Source organism: Macaca thibetana, chromosome 11 (assembly GCF_024542745.1).
Source record: "Macaca thibetana thibetana isolate TM-01 chromosome 11, ASM2454274v1, whole genome shotgun sequence".
In the NCBI taxonomy this organism is placed as follows: Eukaryota; Metazoa; Chordata; class Mammalia; order Primates; family Cercopithecidae; genus Macaca; species Macaca thibetana.
In genome coordinates this window covers 62,536,750-62,554,799 of record NC_065588.1, presented here as the reverse complement: position 1 = coordinate 62,554,799, position 18,050 = coordinate 62,536,750, and the positions used below count along the sequence as shown (strand labels likewise).

The window sequence follows — 18,050 nt, the reverse complement described above, 5'->3', positions numbered from 1 at the left end:
AACGGCTTAAGTACTTAAATTGGATTTGAGACGTGCATTATAAATGTCACTTGCAAAGCATTTTCCAGACTTTCATAGTTCCATTAGTACATCCATTCTCCAGCCTTTGGTTTTGCCCTGAAGAGACTGTATTTTTACCTCGCAGAAGGATAAATGTGCTTACTGTTGGGCACCAAACCCTTTCCTTAGTCCATGGCTTAACTGTTTCTAAAAATTGTCAATGCCACAGGCAACAATCATGTCGGGGAGCACGATGAGTTTGAATCATGAGGCTCCAACACCTCGCAGTCAGCTGGGGCGACAGGCCAGCTTCCAGGAGCGCAGCAGCTCGCGGCCACACTACAGCCAAACAACTCGGAGCAACACCCTGCCTTCAGATGTGGGTAGGAAGTCAGTAACCCTGAGAAAAATGAAACAAGAAATAAAGGAGATCATGTCTCCAACTCCTGTGGAGCTGCACAAGGTCAGTAAGCTTTCTCTTCTTTCCCTTAGGGTCATATTTGGCAGCCATTCTCCATAGCATGTATGCCTGGATGTAAGCATGGCAATGGTATCCTCCTGTCGGCTCAGCCAAGCAAAGAAGCTTAATGACAGATATTCAGAGACTTTGTTCTCAAAATACAATCCCTGGGAGGTTATCCTGAAAAGCAGGGAAAATTGGCTTTCAAAAAATGTATTTATCAAAAATGTATTTATGATGTCTGGGTGTGGTGGCACACACCTATAATCCCAGCACTTTGGGAGGCCGAGGCAGGCAGATCACTTGAGGTCAGGAGTTCAACACCAGCTTGGCCAACATGGTGAAACCCCGTCTCTACTAAAAATACAAAAATTAGCCAGGCGTGATGGCAGGCACCTGTAATCCCAGCTACTTGGAAGGCTGAGGCAGGAGAATCACTTGAACCCGGGAGGCGGAGGTTGCAGGGAGCCAAGATTGTGCCACTGCACTGCAGCCTCGGTGACAGAGCAACACTCTGTTCCCCCCCCCCCCCCAAAAAAAAATTATTTATGGCCAGAATCTTCTTACAAAAATTTGAGGCTCCAGTGTCACACGGAGCTTGCATAATTAGTCTATTGTTCCAGTCTCATTGGAAGGGGAGAGAATTTTCTAAATGTCATACACTCATAGCTTCACAGAAAAGGGGGTTCAGGTTCAATGTAAGGAGGTTTAATCTTTCATTACAGACTTACAGTAGATAGTTATATTGTTCAGGAGACATGGAGATCTCTCCAAGATGTGTTAGATGGTCTTGGTCCAGGATAAGGCAAGCCCTAGTTATGTTCTGTCTCTGACTGTGATAGTTGCCTCACTTTGCTACATGGAAGAAAACCCACTCTTGCACACAAAGTTGAATTCAAGATTTGCTGGCAAGGTTAACCAAGGTATATGTAAGTAACAGTGTTTGTGGAACCCTGGGCCAAGGAGAGCAGTGGAGATCTAGTGTTCTTTTCTAGAGTGAGTGCTTTATTTTTTGTTAATATATAAGGATGTATAAAATGGTAACAATCTCATGCCATCTTTCTTGAGAACCAAGACATATTTTGTGGTTAATAATCTATTAGCTAGATATTCGTTATCTTATCCAGAAGAGCAAATAAATGTGATTCAGAGGAGGCAATAGGCTAGCTACTCGCTTTTTTCCTCTAAAGACCTCAATTTCCCTAGCCACCTTATTAAACCTAGCTATTTGTTTTGCAATTGACAAGGATATTGTGAGAGAACGGGTAGTATGGGAAGTTGGGTTCTGAACTTTGTGTTCCAATCCTGGGTTCATTCTTTCACCACTCACTCTTCCATTCATTTAATACCCATCCTGTGCATTCATTCACTCAAAGAATGTATTACAAATCCCCAGGGAGTACAGAGTCTAGTGAGGAGACTGCTTGGGAAACAGAGGGATGATAATGGCATCAGTCCAATGACAGAGGCAAGCCTGGGCAGCCTTGAGGGTGGGCCCTAACCCACTATCAATGGACAGAAAAGACTTCCTAGAAGTAGGTGTTGACTATGCAGAGGAAGGTAAAGGATGGGTGGGCATTCCAAGTACAGAGAAAAGCAGGTGCAAAGGGGTGTCAAAGACTGTGGTTCATTGAGAGAGGGGATGCAAATAGTCTAACACGACCAGAGCCTAGAATTGGAAGCTTGTGTGTTAGGAGGAATTACAGACTAAGAGAAAAAACAAAGACATTTCTGACATGTTAGGATGATGACCCAGGTTTAGGCCTCAGCCACAAGTTAGCTTGTTTATCCAGTTACCCTAAATTGATGTGTCTGATTGGTAAGTTACATATCCTAATATACTAATTGACATACACCATTAGGCTGTAGGAAGTCCAATGGTGATTAAATTGCAGAAGCCACATATTCAGTCCTAAGTCTGCTGTACCAAGAAGAGGGCTGGTACCTGCGGGTTCCCTCAGGTACCTGTGAACACTGCCTTCCCCTCTTCTGTACAGTTCTGTTCCCCAGAGAAACAGGAGCCTGCTTGATAACCCACCTTCCTTCACCCCAAAGAGAATCCATATCAACATGTACTGAGTGCCTAGCAAGTGCTATATACTTCACATTTTCAGTCCTCACTTATACAGGATAGACAAATAGCAAGTATAAAATAGAGTCATTTTTTTCCTTTGGAGTGAAACATTCACCTCCAAGGAAGAAGATTATTGATAGCCCAGGAATACAAAAGACCTGTTTTCTCATCCCTCCTTCACTGAAAGCATTTAGCAAAGATAATGACAATGAATTGGATGTGCAAGTGTTGTTATAGCCGAGGTTTAAAATGGCTCTGCTAAAAAATATATAAAAAATAAAAAAAAGTATCATCCACTTACTGGCATAATGAGTGGCTGTGGATGGACTGGTTGGAACATTTGTGTGGCAGTGTGTGAACTGTGAGACCCTGAGATCACAGACACGCATGAGCCAAATTGACCTTATAAGTAGGATGCTTCTTTTTTCCTTCACTTCTGTCATTTTCTCTAAATGGTGACAATGTGTACATATCCCATGAAGCTTCACTTTTTTTTCTGAATTGATCCCCAACAAAATAAGACTCTAAAAAATAAGTGGTGTCCTAGACACTGCAAGCCCCCTAAAATGACCTAGTTAAGTGAAGATGTAGCTGAGATGCCTGTGGCCAGATACTATGGAATTATTGGAGTGATTTATGCTCACATCTTGGGTTTCTATTCTTTTTTAAGGACTTCACTTACTCTGATAGGCCATCCAGGATGTTTGTTAGTAGGCACACCCTCCAGTTTTGAAGGGCTGGAGCGGAGATATGGTCATTACAAAAGCTACTTAGAGCAAAGAGTGGTGATTGCATGTGTGTTGAATGTGGGTGTCTTTTGAACACCGAAAGACTACCTGATGTCATGAAAAGGCACAGTGACTTGTTAAAGGAATGGAGCTCTCTTCCCCTGGGGTACTGCTAGCCTATATTAAACCTTTGTGAACATTAGGAAAAGGTACTCTTTTGTGGTGGTGGCATGGAGAAGGGAGCTAGGGAATGAGAAAAACAGCTTCCTCAAATTGAAGATAACCCAAGCCACAGTGCACAGCTGGTTTTCAGTCCCCTGAGCGTCCTTGGTACTCTTTTCCAAATGGACCTAGTGGAGGAATTCCCAAGGGGCTGGAAAGACCAGAGTGGAGAAGCTGGGAGAGATGAATAGCACACCGGGCTAAACATGCTTGGCATTATTTTCCTGGTGCTGTCTTTCTGGTGGCTCTTTCTCACATGGTTAGGCTGTATGCAGGAGAACAAGTGGTGAGCCTGTTCATATCTAGACCAGCACCTGTGAAACCTTATTATTTTCACTATAAGTTGGATCAAGATAATATGAATGAATGGAAAAGGATCTGTGCCATTGCTGGGAGGAAAAATAGCTAAAAACACTCCAGCTCCTGCAGGTGGGTTACTAACATCATCTCCATACGGAAAGAATAATGCATTGGCTCACCTTCCAGCTTCTGAGGTCTCAAGCTACTCTCCAGAGTTTGCCCCTCATTTTCTACCCTTTCCTTCCTGCCACTTCTCTTCCTCCAGACTTTTGGAAGATCCCCAGGTCGGAATCTAAATGGTTTTCACTCACTTCTCATCATCTGCTACATCTGAGGCTCCACTGGGGTCTTGGCAAGCCTTCCTTCAAGTTGTCCATATTCATTCCTGAAGCCGAAAAGCCGGTTGTCATGCCTGACACTGGAGAACAAAGAAACACAGTCTTATGTCCTTTTTGTAGACATGGGAGGGAAGTGGAGCTGGAGTGATTTGGAACTCAGTGTGGGGATAGAGAAAATGATAAATGGGTCACAGGGAAGTGATCTTCATGTCCTTTTAGGCCACTGTTTCTCCAACTTTCTCAGCTGGGATGCACAGTCTGAAATATATTGTACCTCACAATTCACTGCACATGTATACCCACATTCATATATGTGAATGAATCTAAAAATTGCACAGTATACACTGACATTTTTCTGTTTTTTCTTCTGTTTCTTTTCAAATGCTAATCTCACTAAGCTGACTTCAAGACTTATTAGTAGGTCTTAACCAATAGTCTGAGGATTAAAGCCTTAGACAGTAGTTTGGAGTGTGAACCCCGATGACCTTTTCCATGGGATGCCTGTTAAAATAAGGGTTCCTAAGCCCAGCACAGACTTAACGCATCAGCATTTTCGGGGAGTGTGGGCCAAGAATCTATATTTTAGCAACCTTTTCAGTGGATTCTTTTGCAGAATAGAAATTGAGAATCACTCCCTTAGATTTTGCTAACTGGAGGTGATAACTGTTTCAGTGAAATCATAGGCAACAGCTGGGTGGCAGGGTACAAAGGAAATGAGGCTGCATCTAAGGCCCTGGAGCTTCTGCATTTTATCTTTCAAATGAATTCTGGTTTGTACTGCAGCTTACCACAGATTCTCTCTCTTCGCAGGTAAGGGGCCTGTGATCTCAGCTACTGTTCATTGATAACCTTTCTTTCCCTTCTGAAGCTTAAATATTCTTTGGTGTCCACTTAATCTGTTTCTGAAATGAGTTCTAGCCTCACTTCTTTGCACACCTTAAGGCAGAACGATTTTTTGTAGATGGAAAGTTCTCCACATGCAGAGCATTTGGACTTTTATAAAATTCATATTGAGGCTGGGCATAGTGGCTCACACCTATAATCCCCATACTTTGGAAGGTCAATGCAAGAGGATCGCTTGAGCCCACAAGTTAGAGGCCAGCCTGGGCAACGTAGCAAGACCCTATGTCTACAAAAAATGAAAAAATTAGCCGGGCATGGTGGCTTGCACCTGTAATCTAAACTACTCGAGACGCTGAGGCGAGAGAATCACTTGAGCCTGGAAGGTCGAGGCTTCATTGAGCTGTGATTGAGCCAGTGCACTCAAGCCTGGGTAACAGAGCAATACTCCCTATCATATTGACATTTCCTTTTGCTTTGCCATTCATGCTTTTCAATAAAATTATACTTCTTAATTGTATGCAGCCATTTTACTCTTTTTATAGAAACGCTTTTTAAAAAGGTTGCAGCATCTGCTTTTATTTGTGGCTGCTGGTGGCATGACACTTCGACATTTCAGTCATTCACAAGTAACCTCTTTATTTTTGACAGCTGCTTTTGCTACCATCACCTTTTCCCCCCTCCAAATCCAGTTTGCATTTTGATCATTTTTTAGTTTTCCAAGAGGGGAGCTTTGCTCTGATTGATATGATAAAGTTGTTTTGCTCCTTAGAAGGAGTGTCATTTCCAATGTGTATAATACCAGCTTCTTTTGCAATATCTCTCTGAGTCAGGAATAGGCTCAGCCCTTGGAGGAAATATGGATGGAAATATGTATCTTATTCTTGCACATGCTTCTTCACAAAATATTTGGAGTCAGCTCTCAAAATCAAAGGAATTCTCATGCCAGGCTTCAACTTTCTCCAAATAGCTAGAGTAGAATTGTGTACTGTGGAAATCACTAGAAGCTAAAAGCAACACACTGAATATATGAACTTTTTTTTTTTTTTTTTTTTTTTTTTTTTTTGTCTACCACACTTTGCTAGATCTGCTTCTCTTTCTTCAGGCAAGGAATGATAAATTAGAGAGAACATAGGCTTCCTAGTCAGGCAGACCTCGCTTGCCATGCATTAGCCATGCCACTTCCATGAGCCACAGTTTCCTCACTTACCAAAGAGGGAGCAGGGTCACTTGTTATCAGAAGAGGGAGACTTCACAATATAGCATTCTTTTCTGGCCAAGTCACCATCATTCCATCTTGCTTCAACCTTACAGGGTCAGAAACTCAGACGATGAGATTTCTTCAGCATCCCAGACTTCAGCAAGATCTAGATGACTGCCATAAAGCCATCCTAGACATTCTGTATCCTCATTCTGTATACCAGAAGAAGTGGATATGTGTCTAGTAACCAGTCACTTATCAGTTTGACCAGCAAATTCTCTCCCTGTAGAACCAGGGACAGCAAACAGAACATTATCAGGGGAACACAGAACTGTGGGACAAGGATTGGAGTTGGGCTTGTATGCTTTAAATAAATAATGGCATCCAGTCCTGACCTTCCTCAAAATGTATCATTTCCATTAGCTTCCCTTCTCTATGATTCTGTTAAGACACACATTTTAAATGTATAAAATGTAATCTTTTTTGGGAGGAAGGTGAGGGATGGAGTCTGGCTCTGTTGCCCAGGCTGGAGTGCAGTGGCACAATCTTGGCTCACTGCAACCTCTGCCTCCCAGGTTCAAGCAATTCTCCTGCCTCAGCCTCCTGAGTAGCTGGGATTACAGGTAGGCACCACCATGCCCAGCTAATTTTTTGTATTTTTAGTAGAGACGGGGTTTCATCATGTTGGCCAGACTGGCCTCGAACTCCCAACCTCAGATGATCTGCCTGCCTTGGCCTCCCAAAGTGCTGGGATTACAGGCATGAGCCACCATGCCCTCCCAAAAACCATAATCATTGAAGTTTTATTTTATTTTAAATAGACGCATAAGAATTATATACATTTATGGAGTACAAAGGGATATCTTGATACATGTGTACACTGTAGAATCTATACATGAGTTATTGGCATATTCATGACCTCTGGAAGTCAGACAAAATGACTGAGGCAAGTCTCAGTCATTTTTAATTTCCTTTGCCAAAGTTAAGGACACACCCTGGGGAAAAAGCGACACATACCACAGGACAAATCTGCGATGTGTGCTTTTTCCAGAGAGGGTCTGTGGGCTTCAATACTTAATGGAAAAAGAGTAAAGAAAAAAAGAGAGGGAGAGGGTAGATAAAAGAGGGAAGCAGTTACATTCTGTTGAGCCTTTTGATTAGCTTCACTGAATAAATAATGCCATCCAACCCTGATCATCCTCATTTCATTTTTCATGTGAAAGGAGTGGTTCATTATGCATTTATCTGGAGCTCAGCGAATCTGCATTTTTACATAAATAAAATAATTATAGAGTATAGGTAGGGAGGAGTCAGATATGCATTTTTCTCAGGTGAGCAGAGGGATGACTTTGAGTTCCATCTTTTGTCCCATATTTGTGAAGATAAGCTGTCAATTTACTTTGTCGGGGTGAAATTCAACTGAACTGCTTTAAAGATCTCAGGGCCCACCAGGAATTTCCTTGTGGGCAAAATATGAGAAAGGTATGTAGCTATCTATGTAGGAACAAGATGGGAAGGAGGTTTGTGGGACGCAGTGCCCAGCTTCACTGTTTCCTTTGGCTTAGTGAGTTTGAGGTCCTAAGATTTGAATTTTATTTTCCTTTCACACCTCAACTATTTATCATTTCTTTTTTTTTTTTTCTTTTTTTTTTTTTTAAAGACAGAGTCTTGCTGTGTCACCCAGGCTGGAGTGCAGTGGTGCGATCTTGGCTCACAGCAACCTCCACCTCCTGGGTTCAAGCGATTCTCCTGCCTCAGCCTCCCAAGCAGCTAGGATTACAGGTGCGTGCCACCATGCCCAGCTAATTTTTGTATTTTTAGTGGAGATGAGGTTCCACCATGTTGGCCAGCCTGGTCTCAGACTGGTTGGTCTCAAATTCCTGACCTCATGATCCACCTGCCTTGGCTTCCCAAAGTGCTGGGATTATAGGGGTGAGCCACCACGCCCATCACATTTAAAATTTTCTCTTTTAGTGATTTTGAAATATACATTATTATTAACTGTAGTCAACTTGCAGTTTAGTGGATCACTGGAACTTATTCCTGCCAACTAACCAACTTTGTACCCATTGACCAATGTCTCCTCTTTACCCCAGCCTCTGGTAACCACCATTCTACTTTCTGCTTCTGTGAGTTCAACTTTTTCAGATTCCACACATAGGCGAGATCATACAGTATTTGTCTTTCTGTGCCTGGCTTATTTCATTTAACATTTAACATTTTCATTTAACATAATGTCCTCTAGGTTCATCTACATTGTCACAAATGACAGAATTTCCCAAAAAACACAATTCTTATGTAAATAACTGGCTCATATCAAAAAATGTTTATTTAACTCATTAGCGAGGAATGGTAACAGGATGGCAAAGCTTGTTTAAAGAGGCATAAGGAAGGCCAGGTACAGTGGCTCACACCTGTAATCTCAGTACTTTGGGAGGCTGAGGCAGGAGGATCACTTGAGCCCACAAGTTAAACACCAGCATGGGCAATATAGTGAGACCCTCTGTCTACAAAAAATAATTAAAAAAAGAAAAAGCCAGGTGTGGTGGCACGCACCTGTGGTCCCAGCTAAGGAGGCTGAGGTGGGAGGATCACTTGAGCCTGAAAGGTCAAGCCTGCAGTGAGCCACGACCTCACCACTGCACTCCAGCCTGGGCGACACAGCAAGACCCTGTCTCAAAAAAAAAAAAAAAGAGGGATAAAGAAACTTTATGTATATATATTATATACATATATATATGTATATATATTATATACATATATATGTATATATATTATGTACATATATGTATATATATTATGTACATATATGTATATATATTATGTACATATATGTATATATATTATGTACATTATATATGTATATATATTATGTACATATATATGTATATATGTGTGTGTATATATATATAAGTTAGTGGGACATATGTATATATGATATATGGTGTATCAGTCAGTGGGGAAAAGAAATGTTGGAATAAGGTTTCTAAGTTGGAATCAAAGCTGCCCAATAACTTGTCGGGAAATAAAATCAAAGCCTTTGAGGTTATCTTTTCTGAGGGGAGAAATGTTTTGCATCTCTACCAGACAGAACTCAATTTGTATCTTATCACTTTTCTACAAGTTGCCATCCACTTTTGCAGAGTCTGAGTTCTGAGCAAGAGAAACAATGAGAATTGCCATCCCCTAGACTCAGACACCCCTGTGGCAGGCTCACTAGTGTCTAGTGTGCCCTATTTCTCAGGGCTTGATCATACATCTTATTGCTTCTGTCCTGGACCCACACCACCTCTCTTCAGAAATCTTAATAGCTTCTCTTCAGTCTGATTCTGGCCTGGGACCATTCATCCCACCCTGATATCCTTATCCATCTCTGTTGTGATCAAACATGTTTATTTCTAGCTTGTAAGTTTGTGTATAATCTGTAGGATGTTCACTTATAGACGGTGTACTTTCTGAAGGTCACTCCATTTCCCTCATGCCCAGATTCTTGGAGAACAGTCCTATCGTCCTCCTCCTGCACTGTTGTTCTGCCCTATGACTTGTCAGGCAGGGCTATATAGTAAAGATTAAATTGAAGGCTGGGTGCGGTGACTCACGCCTGTAATCCCAGCATTTTGGTAGGCTGAGGCGGGTGGATCACTTGAGGTCAGGAGTTGGAGACCAACCTGACCAACATGGAGAAACCCCGTCTCTACTAAAAATACAAAATTAGCCAGGCATGGTGGTGCAGGCCCATAATCCCAGCTACTCAGGAAGCAGAGGCAGTCAGGAAGCGGAGGCAGGAGAATTGCTTGAACCCGGGAGGCGGAGGTTGTGGTAAGCTGAGATCACACCACTGGACTCCAGTCTGGGCAAAAAGATTAAATTGGTAACACTCTAGCCCAGGGCATGTATCTTTGTCTCTCTCAGATGGGGTACTTCCTTGTCCCAGGCTCTTCATAATGTCAGGCATCAGCAGTCTCTACAGTGGGGAAAGAAAATCAAGACAGTTAGCATTCAGTGCAGTGGGAGTTTGGTTAGTTGCAACTTGTCATCCTTCCTGAATGACAGTGTGCCTGGCCCTCAGCCCCACAGGCCCCAAGGGCGGGTGGAGGGTGTGCCACCCACCCAGAGCTGCAGGAGGGTCCTGAGCCGAGGAGGCCCACATGGGCCTGAGAGGAACGGAGGTCAATCTGTTGCAGAGGGAATTGGAAAAAGGGTAAAAGCTGGAGACGGGCCAAGCCAGAGCCAAGCTGGGAGCTAGAACACAGAGGCTGAGTCAAGAGGGGTGCTGTTAGCAGGCAGCAGGCAGGCCTGAGCAAACACACCCACAACACAGACTCCGCCGCAGCCGGCCAGCTTGATGGTGGCTGGGGCAAGTGCAAAGGACCAGCAGTGGAGCTGGCAATAACTAGGGGACCAGCTGCTTACTTGCGGCTTGGTTTATCTCCTGGAGAATTTGGAGAATGATCTAGGTCTTTTGTTTTTGTTACTATGTGAACCAATAGATGTGTGAAGGTGCTCTGGGATGAATGAGAAAGGCAGCACCTAAATCTGCCACAGATCTTAAAAACTGTGCGACTTTTTTGGTTGGGACTCAGCTCCTCAAGGGCCAGGGTAGCCCCTGGCTTGCTTACACTTACAGCCAAAATCCCAGCTACTGATTCTCTCCTTGTTGAGCCCTCATTTTTTCCAGCTCTTGGTGCCACATTGTTGCCAGAATGCAGCAGGAGGTGGCATTTGGAGCAGCTGTTCCTTTCTCTCCTCAGCTAAGGAGACTCCCCAGACAGGAGGGCAGCAGCTGCTTTCTGACCCAATTCCTCTCCAAACCCCTGAGTTTCTAATGGTATAAACTGAGATTGTTCTTCTTGGGCTGCAAGCTTCCAGTTTGGAAGACTGTATTCTATTTCGTTTTCTTCCAGCGCCATAGATAGTGTAGGATTGTCCTCAAAACTGACATTACTTAAATTGTCAGAGTTAAAGGAATGGGGCTACCCCAGTGGTATCTGTCACAAGTAAACCAAAATGCCTGGTGATTTACAGGAAAACTATCTCTGAGAAGTAGGTGTCAGTTTGGTCCTTAAGGCCATTGGGACAAGGGAGTGAGCCATAGGGAGCTGTCAGAGCTTGAGGACTCCTTCTGGGATGGCTGTCACTTGCCATGACTTGCTCCAGAGAGCAGATGCAATTGCCCTTCAAAGCCAAGTGGGGCGAGTTGGCTCTGCAGCTAAAGCCTTTCACATGTGTCAAAATCGAAAACGTAAGTATCGGGTTTCTGATCTTGGCCTTCAGGATGTTGTTCAAACATGTCGGTAGACTTGCTTAGAAATATAAAACAAGGCTGAATATGAATCACGGTGAACCCACCCGGCCTCCTGTGAAAGCTTCTGTTCTCAGGAGGGTTCGAAGCAATTGCAGCACATGCTGACAAATAGTTAAAATTGAACTGAGCTTTGTAGAACTATATCCTAGCCCTGAGTGTTATGTTCTAAGAAACTCATTGGCTCTTTTAGAACAGAAAAACCTTGCAACTGTGTTCATAGTCCAGGTTCCCCAGAGGCATCCTATAGTCAGCACAAAAGACAGACCCTACGAGAAAAATTTTGCTTCACATGAGCTAGGGTAGAATGCAAAGCCAACTGACAGGATGGTGAGCCGTAGGAGCATGGAGCAGGACTTTATGCAGATGTTGTTGGAAAGCCACAAAGAGCTCTGATGAGAAGAAACCCAGCGGATATGATTAATTATTCATCTTTAGTTGGTTGGGCCTGACTAGCTAGGAGATTACATGTCCAAAAAAAAAAAAAAAATCATGATTTGGTGGAAAGAACACAGCAATTGAGGTCAGATATTCTAGTCTTGAATCCTGGTGCTTCTGCATTCTAGCTGGACAAGTCAGTCCATCAACTTTTTCAAGGTTCAGTATCCTCATTCGTGGAAAGGCAATGATTTTGCTGCACAGAGGTGTTGGAAGATCAAAAGCAATCATATGTAACAAAGTAACTGGATAAGAGATTCATTTTCAGGGGTAGGGAGAAGTATGAACTTACACCTCAGAATCCTTAGAATTATTTTTGCACAGGAAATAAATCCAAGGTAACCACTATCAAACTCCAGGTAAACAGGGCTGTATGGCACAATTCATTGTTACTGGTGTCAGAACAGCCCCCCGTGCTCCCTATTTTTGTTAATTATTGATTTCTAGAATCTTTTATGTAGTTTTAAAATAATTTTATTTTTGTTAATTTGCCATTACTAGGCTATTTCCAGGAGAACCATAGAGCTGGCTATTAAAATTCAGTATCCTTTAACCTTGGGAGATATCCCTGGAGAAACAGATTACTTTTAGATTTAAACTATTTATTAGCCTCTTATCCTGAAGAGTTTTCCATCAACTCTTCAACTCTGAGGCTCAGAAAAACCAAGGCTCTTTGCCAATAACTGTGACCTTGAAGTTAATGAGCTACTCTGCTAACTGTGGTTGGCACTCATCTCTAATGCTTTGGTTAGTGTACTACCATTGGTTGGTGTTGGTAGTTTTGGGTGCCACTCTTCCTCGTGCCCCTTGTGGGTTCTGGCCTGTGGTGCAAACACCCAGAATCACAGGCCAATAGAGTCATGACGAACTTCACTATTATTCCAGTCTCACACCAAGTGTTTCCTCAAATGCAAGGATTCTGGTTTACTATGTTGGAAAACATGCCTCAGATCTAAGACCACAGTGAGTTTCCTCGCTCCCATTTAAAGCTTAAGATTTAGCACCCTCACATGTGGGTGCATCTCAAGGATATGGCTAGGCCTGCAGAACAGAAGCTGATGCACTTTACCAACCAGCCATAGGCACAGAGTCTGCAGGACTGCACCCCTGAACCTAGTTGCAAGTGGAATGGAGATAGCAAGGAGGATGCCCCACCCTCTAGGAATGGTGGTGACGGTCCCTGCCCCAGGTGTGTTGCTTGCCATGTGGAGAAAACATGGCTAAGAACAAAGACAGAAAAGGGGCAAAAGGGCAAGAGATCCCGCAGATAAAGTCAGAGTGGGACATAAGCAGGAACCTCGGGCAAAGAGATTTCACCCAGTAGTAAACAGGGTCCGAAGAATGTCAGTCTATTACCAATCCTAATAACTACTAGCCTCCTTCTCATGTTTTCCCTTCCCCCACTATTCCTCCTCTTCATCCCTTTGAGAAAGCAGCGTGGAGATAGAAGGAAAAGGACTAGAATAGGCCAGGTGCGGTGGCTCACGCCTGTACTCCCAGCAATTTAGGAGGTCCTGGCAGGAGGTCAGGAGGTCATTTGAGGACAGGAGTTCAAGACCAGCCTGGCTAACATGGCAAAACCCTGTCTCTGCTAAAACTATAAAAATTAGCCAGGCAGGAGTGGCATGCGCCTGTAATCCCAGCTACTCGGGAGACTGAATCAGGAGACATCGCTTGAGCCTGGGAGGTGGAGGTTGTAGTGAGCCGAGATCGCGCCACTGCATTCCAGTCTGGGTGACAGAGTAAGACCCTGTCTCAAAAAAAGAAAAAGAAAAAAAAAAGGACTAGAATAGAATATAAATCAACAATATTTCCTCCAGTGAAGGCTCCTTGGAGGAATGGCTGATTCCAGATCGGAGATAGGAACTATTCATGGTGAGTCATATTTTGTGCCGGAAAGTAAAGAAGTGACCAAAACCAATGGATCCTATCAAAAGGACACAGGAGTCAACATGAAAGACTTCCTGTGGCCAAAGATGAGAACATTTGAGCATCCAAAAGAATAATGATGCAACTCATTGAAATGCATTGAATAGGCCAGGCACAGTGGCTCACACCTATAATTCCAGCACTTTTGGAAGGCCAAGGTGTGCAGATCACTTGAGATCAGGAGTTCAAGACCAGTCTGGCCAACATGGCGAAACCCCATCTCTACTAAAAATATAAAAATTAGCCGGGCGTCGGGGCAGGCGCCTGTAATCCCAGCTACTCAGGAGGCCGAGGCACGAGAATTGCTTGAACCTGGGAGATGGAGGTTTCAGTGAACCAAGATCATGCCACTGCACTCCAGCCTGGCCGACAGAGTGAGACTCAGTATCAAAACAAAAACAAACAAAAAATGCATTGAATATATCAAAATTTATAGGTTCATATTGATCCCATCCCCCGCTTCCCCACACACAAATTCTCGTTGGGCCACCATTCAAAGTATTTAGTGAACAAATTCCCTGTTCTGAAATTGAAAGAAAAGAATTAGCATTCATTCATTCTGCCCTTCTTGTAAAAGATGTATTTCAGAGTAACAAGGCAGCACTAATTGATGAAAGAGAATTCTCCTTTACAAAATCATTTTAGCTAATAAACAGAGAAGATACTAATAGGATTAGAAAAAGATTATCGCTTTACAACCCCTAATAGAATTTTGATTCAGATAGTGATCAATAAATAAAATCATTAGATTAAAGATTGATGAGAACCCTTACAATAGCGGAATGAGGCTGTCATCACCTGAACCCACCCAAAGTAGGACAACTAGACATGATGTGATAGGAAGCACTGTGCCACCTGTGAATTGTTCCTGCCCCCACCCCTACTACAAAGCTAATCTTGACTGAAATCAAGCATCTAGCATTAACTTCCATTCAGAGAAATGTAGGGAGACAGAGGAACATGCTACAGAGCAAATGACACAGTGTCAGCAATAGATCAGCAGCACAAGGGGAAGGACAAGAACCCGCCACAGGTAAGAGGAGATTTAACAGACTTAACACAGATGTAGTGTATGAACTTTGTTGGGATTCTGACTTAAGCAAGCCAACTTAAAAAAATTTTTTTGAGGCCAGGCACAGTGGCTCACACCTGTAACCCTAGCACTTTGGGAGGCCAAAGCAGGCAGATCACTTGAGCTCAGGAGTTCAAGACTAGCCTGGTCAACATGGCGAAACCCTGTCTCTACTAAAAACAGAAAAATTAGCTAGGTGTGGTGGCGCATGCCTGTAACCCCAGATACTCAGGAGGCTGAGACAGGAGAAGTGCTTGAACCCGGGAGGCAGTGAGCCAAGTTGCAGTAAGCCGAGGTCACGCCACTGCACTCCCGCCTGGGTGACAAAGTGAGACCCTGTCTCAAAAAAGTAAAAATAAAATAAAATGAAAAAATCATTTTTGAGACAATTGGGGAAATTATAGTGGCTATCAGGTAAGAAGAGTTGCTGCTGCCAGTAAATTGATGATGTGGAGGTTATGAAAGAAAGTGATCATATTTTTTGGAGGTGTATACTGAAGTATGTAGGAGTGAAATGACATGCAGACTGGTGTTTGCTTGAAAACACTCCCCCGAAGAAGAGAAGGATAGCTGAAGGAAACATGGCAAACTCTTGATGGTTGTTGGATCTGAGTGGTGAATAGATGGGTGTTCCAACCTCTCTACTCTAGAATATGTATGAAATTTTCACCAAGAATATTTTCAGAAATCTCCTATCTGGCCTAAGGCAAAAACATAATTGTGGAGCAGCCTAAATATTCCTCTCTGCAATGAGTATTTATTAAGCAACTGTGTGCTAGGCAAGGAGAGACTGTGCCATGGCAAGATCTAAGCTTTGCCGTCAGAAGCCTTGATTTGAGCCAATTCACTGTTGCCATCAGTTTGATCCTGGGCAAGTTGCTATTTCTCTTTGAACTTTCATTTCCCTGTCTGTGTATGATCTGCTCCACAAACTGGTGGAGACAGTAATATCTCTTCGCTTTCTAAACTGCTTACTCAACTCCCACAGGCCTTACTAGCAAGAAGTCTAGCATCCCCTGTTGGAGGACCTTCCCCCTATCTTCTTCACTGTCTGGGAATCTGGGTCTCCTCAGCCCACAGGTAGGCAGGCCTGGCCGTGGTACCAGAAGTGCCCTCCCTCTCATGGCCACACAGTGTCAACTTTGGAGCTTTGTCCTGCCTAGCTACTCTGTCACGGGACAGCTTTGCTGATTCCCAGCATGGCCTTGGGTGAGGGGTGAGGGGATGGCTGGAACCCCAGAATTAAATCTCTCTTAGTTCACACTCTCTTTCTCTGCAATGACTCATAAAGGGACAGGACATCATGACTGATCCTCAGCCTCATAAATTGCAGGACAAGCCCTTTCTATCCGACAAAATACTAACCCCATTATGTGGCAGGTGCTGCCTTAGGGGCTTGAGATACATCCATGGGCAAAAAGGACCCCTACTCCCCTCAAGGAGCTGGGGAGTGGGGATCTGCCCCAAACCCGAGCCCAGGCCACCAGCAAAGTCTTCCCCTCTCCCCTTGGTGAGTATTGCTTTGGAAGGTAGGGGTGCTCTCAACCACATGGTGTGAACCTAACCTACTTCTCCCCAAGCATCACCAGTGAGCATGTTAGATGAGCGATGGGTGGTGGGGCCAGTGCGGGGGTGCTGGGTGTTACTAGGCTACACACACACACACAACCCCACACACCCTTTATGTAGTAAAATAGGGCTTACTACTCTATCCTTGTATAACTTAGTGCAGACTGAGAAACCTTTATATCTGTCACCTCTTAAAATGAAGACTCTTACCCATCTTACAGAATCATTATGAGGATTAAATCAGATTTCTTCACTGGGCTGTGCTCATAAAGGTTGTGTTTTGCTCACTGCTCTACTTTTTTTTTTCACTCTATCCTGTGAAATATATTCTCAGTCCCTAAAACAGTCCCTGAGGCATAGTGTCCAGTATGTGCGCGCGCGCACACACACACACACTCACATGCACACACAGTGATGGAATGAGCCTGCGAAGAGGGTCGTCTCAGGAAACATCAGCTCTGCAGATTCTCAGTCGGTCTAGGGCGGGTCTGAGACTGCATTTTCACTGGCTCCTGAGGGTGGCTCCTGTCCAGGAGGATGCTGAAAGTGATGAGGCTGAGAGGTGCATGTTGAGTGGCAGGAGAGTGGAACCATTAGGCACTTGGTGTCTGGAGTCTGTCAGATACGTCCCCACCATTCTTACCTTTGTGGCCTTGGGTGGGTTACATAACCCCAGTGAAACTTAATTTCCTCACCTCTAATATGGTAATAACCACTAGGACTGCCTGGTGAATAGTATTGACCCAATCAGCTTGATATTTTAGCTCTCTGTCCAGTAAAATAAAAACCCACACACTGGCCACTTTTGTATTGCCTTCAGAATGCCATAGCCCTCTGAAGTAAAATCACTGGATAGAAACAAAGATCCTTGCTTTAAGAGTTTTAACCTTCACATTTGCCCTGTATAGCTCTGATTTTGTTTTTTTGTTTTTTACTATTTTACAATAATGTTTTCATGCTTTAGTTGGATAAAAAGAAATATATATATTATATATATGTGTATATATATAATATATATATATGTGTGTGTGTGTATATATATATATAATTACAGTAGAAAATTAAGCCTGACCATTGCTTGAAGTCTTTGTGGAGGGCATCTGGCACAACTCGATAAAGCCCGTGGCCCCCTCAAAGCGTTAACTGAGCATCAAGTGCTGAGTGTGCTGCTGGGCGCAATGCCCAGCACAGTGAGAGCTTGGGGACTGCTGCATATTCATGTGTGTGCCTCTTCCTCTTGTTCACTGCTGTTTCTGGCACCCCATGCTGTGCTTACAATATGGTAGGAGCTTAATAAATATTTGATGAATATACAAATGATTAGTTATTTTAGCCTCAGACGAACACTCACAGGTGGTCAGGTGGAGGAGTGAGGGCTGGTGGAGGAGTGAGGCTTTGACCAGCTGTAGTTAGCCTCAGGAGCAGAGAGACCCAGGGCGGCGGGGGGCCCGCAGCACTCAGAGTAGATGCCTTCAGTTACCAAATCAAACCCTAGACAAATGCTGAGGGAGTGAGTTAAGCCAAGGCACAGAGCAAGGGTGTTGTCATAGAAACACATTCAGGTCTTTTACATAGTG

General features: G+C 43.6%; 3 protein-coding genes across 21 annotated transcripts in view; all 3 read left to right on the top strand.

Annotated features, from left to right (window-relative positions):
* LLPH (LLP homolog, long-term synaptic facilitation factor) overlaps positions 1–18,050 on the top strand; it is a 648,032-nt gene that overhangs the window by 406,707 nt on the left and 223,275 nt on the right. The window lies entirely within an intron of this gene.
* The window catches only part of TMBIM4 (transmembrane BAX inhibitor motif containing 4), a 529,849-nt gene that overhangs the window by 301,226 nt on the left and 210,573 nt on the right, over positions 1–18,050 (top strand). The window lies entirely within an intron of this gene.
* The window catches only part of GRIP1 (glutamate receptor interacting protein 1), a 710,404-nt gene that overhangs the window by 685,661 nt on the left and 6,693 nt on the right, over positions 1–18,050 (top strand). For all 19 annotated transcript variants that reach the window (XM_050748317.1, XM_050748313.1, XM_050748306.1 and 16 more), the window contains one exon: positions 230–463. In XM_050748317.1, the coding sequence (XP_050604274.1) occupies positions 230–463 (234 nt within the window). The remainder of the gene's footprint in view (positions 1–229; positions 464–18,050) is intronic.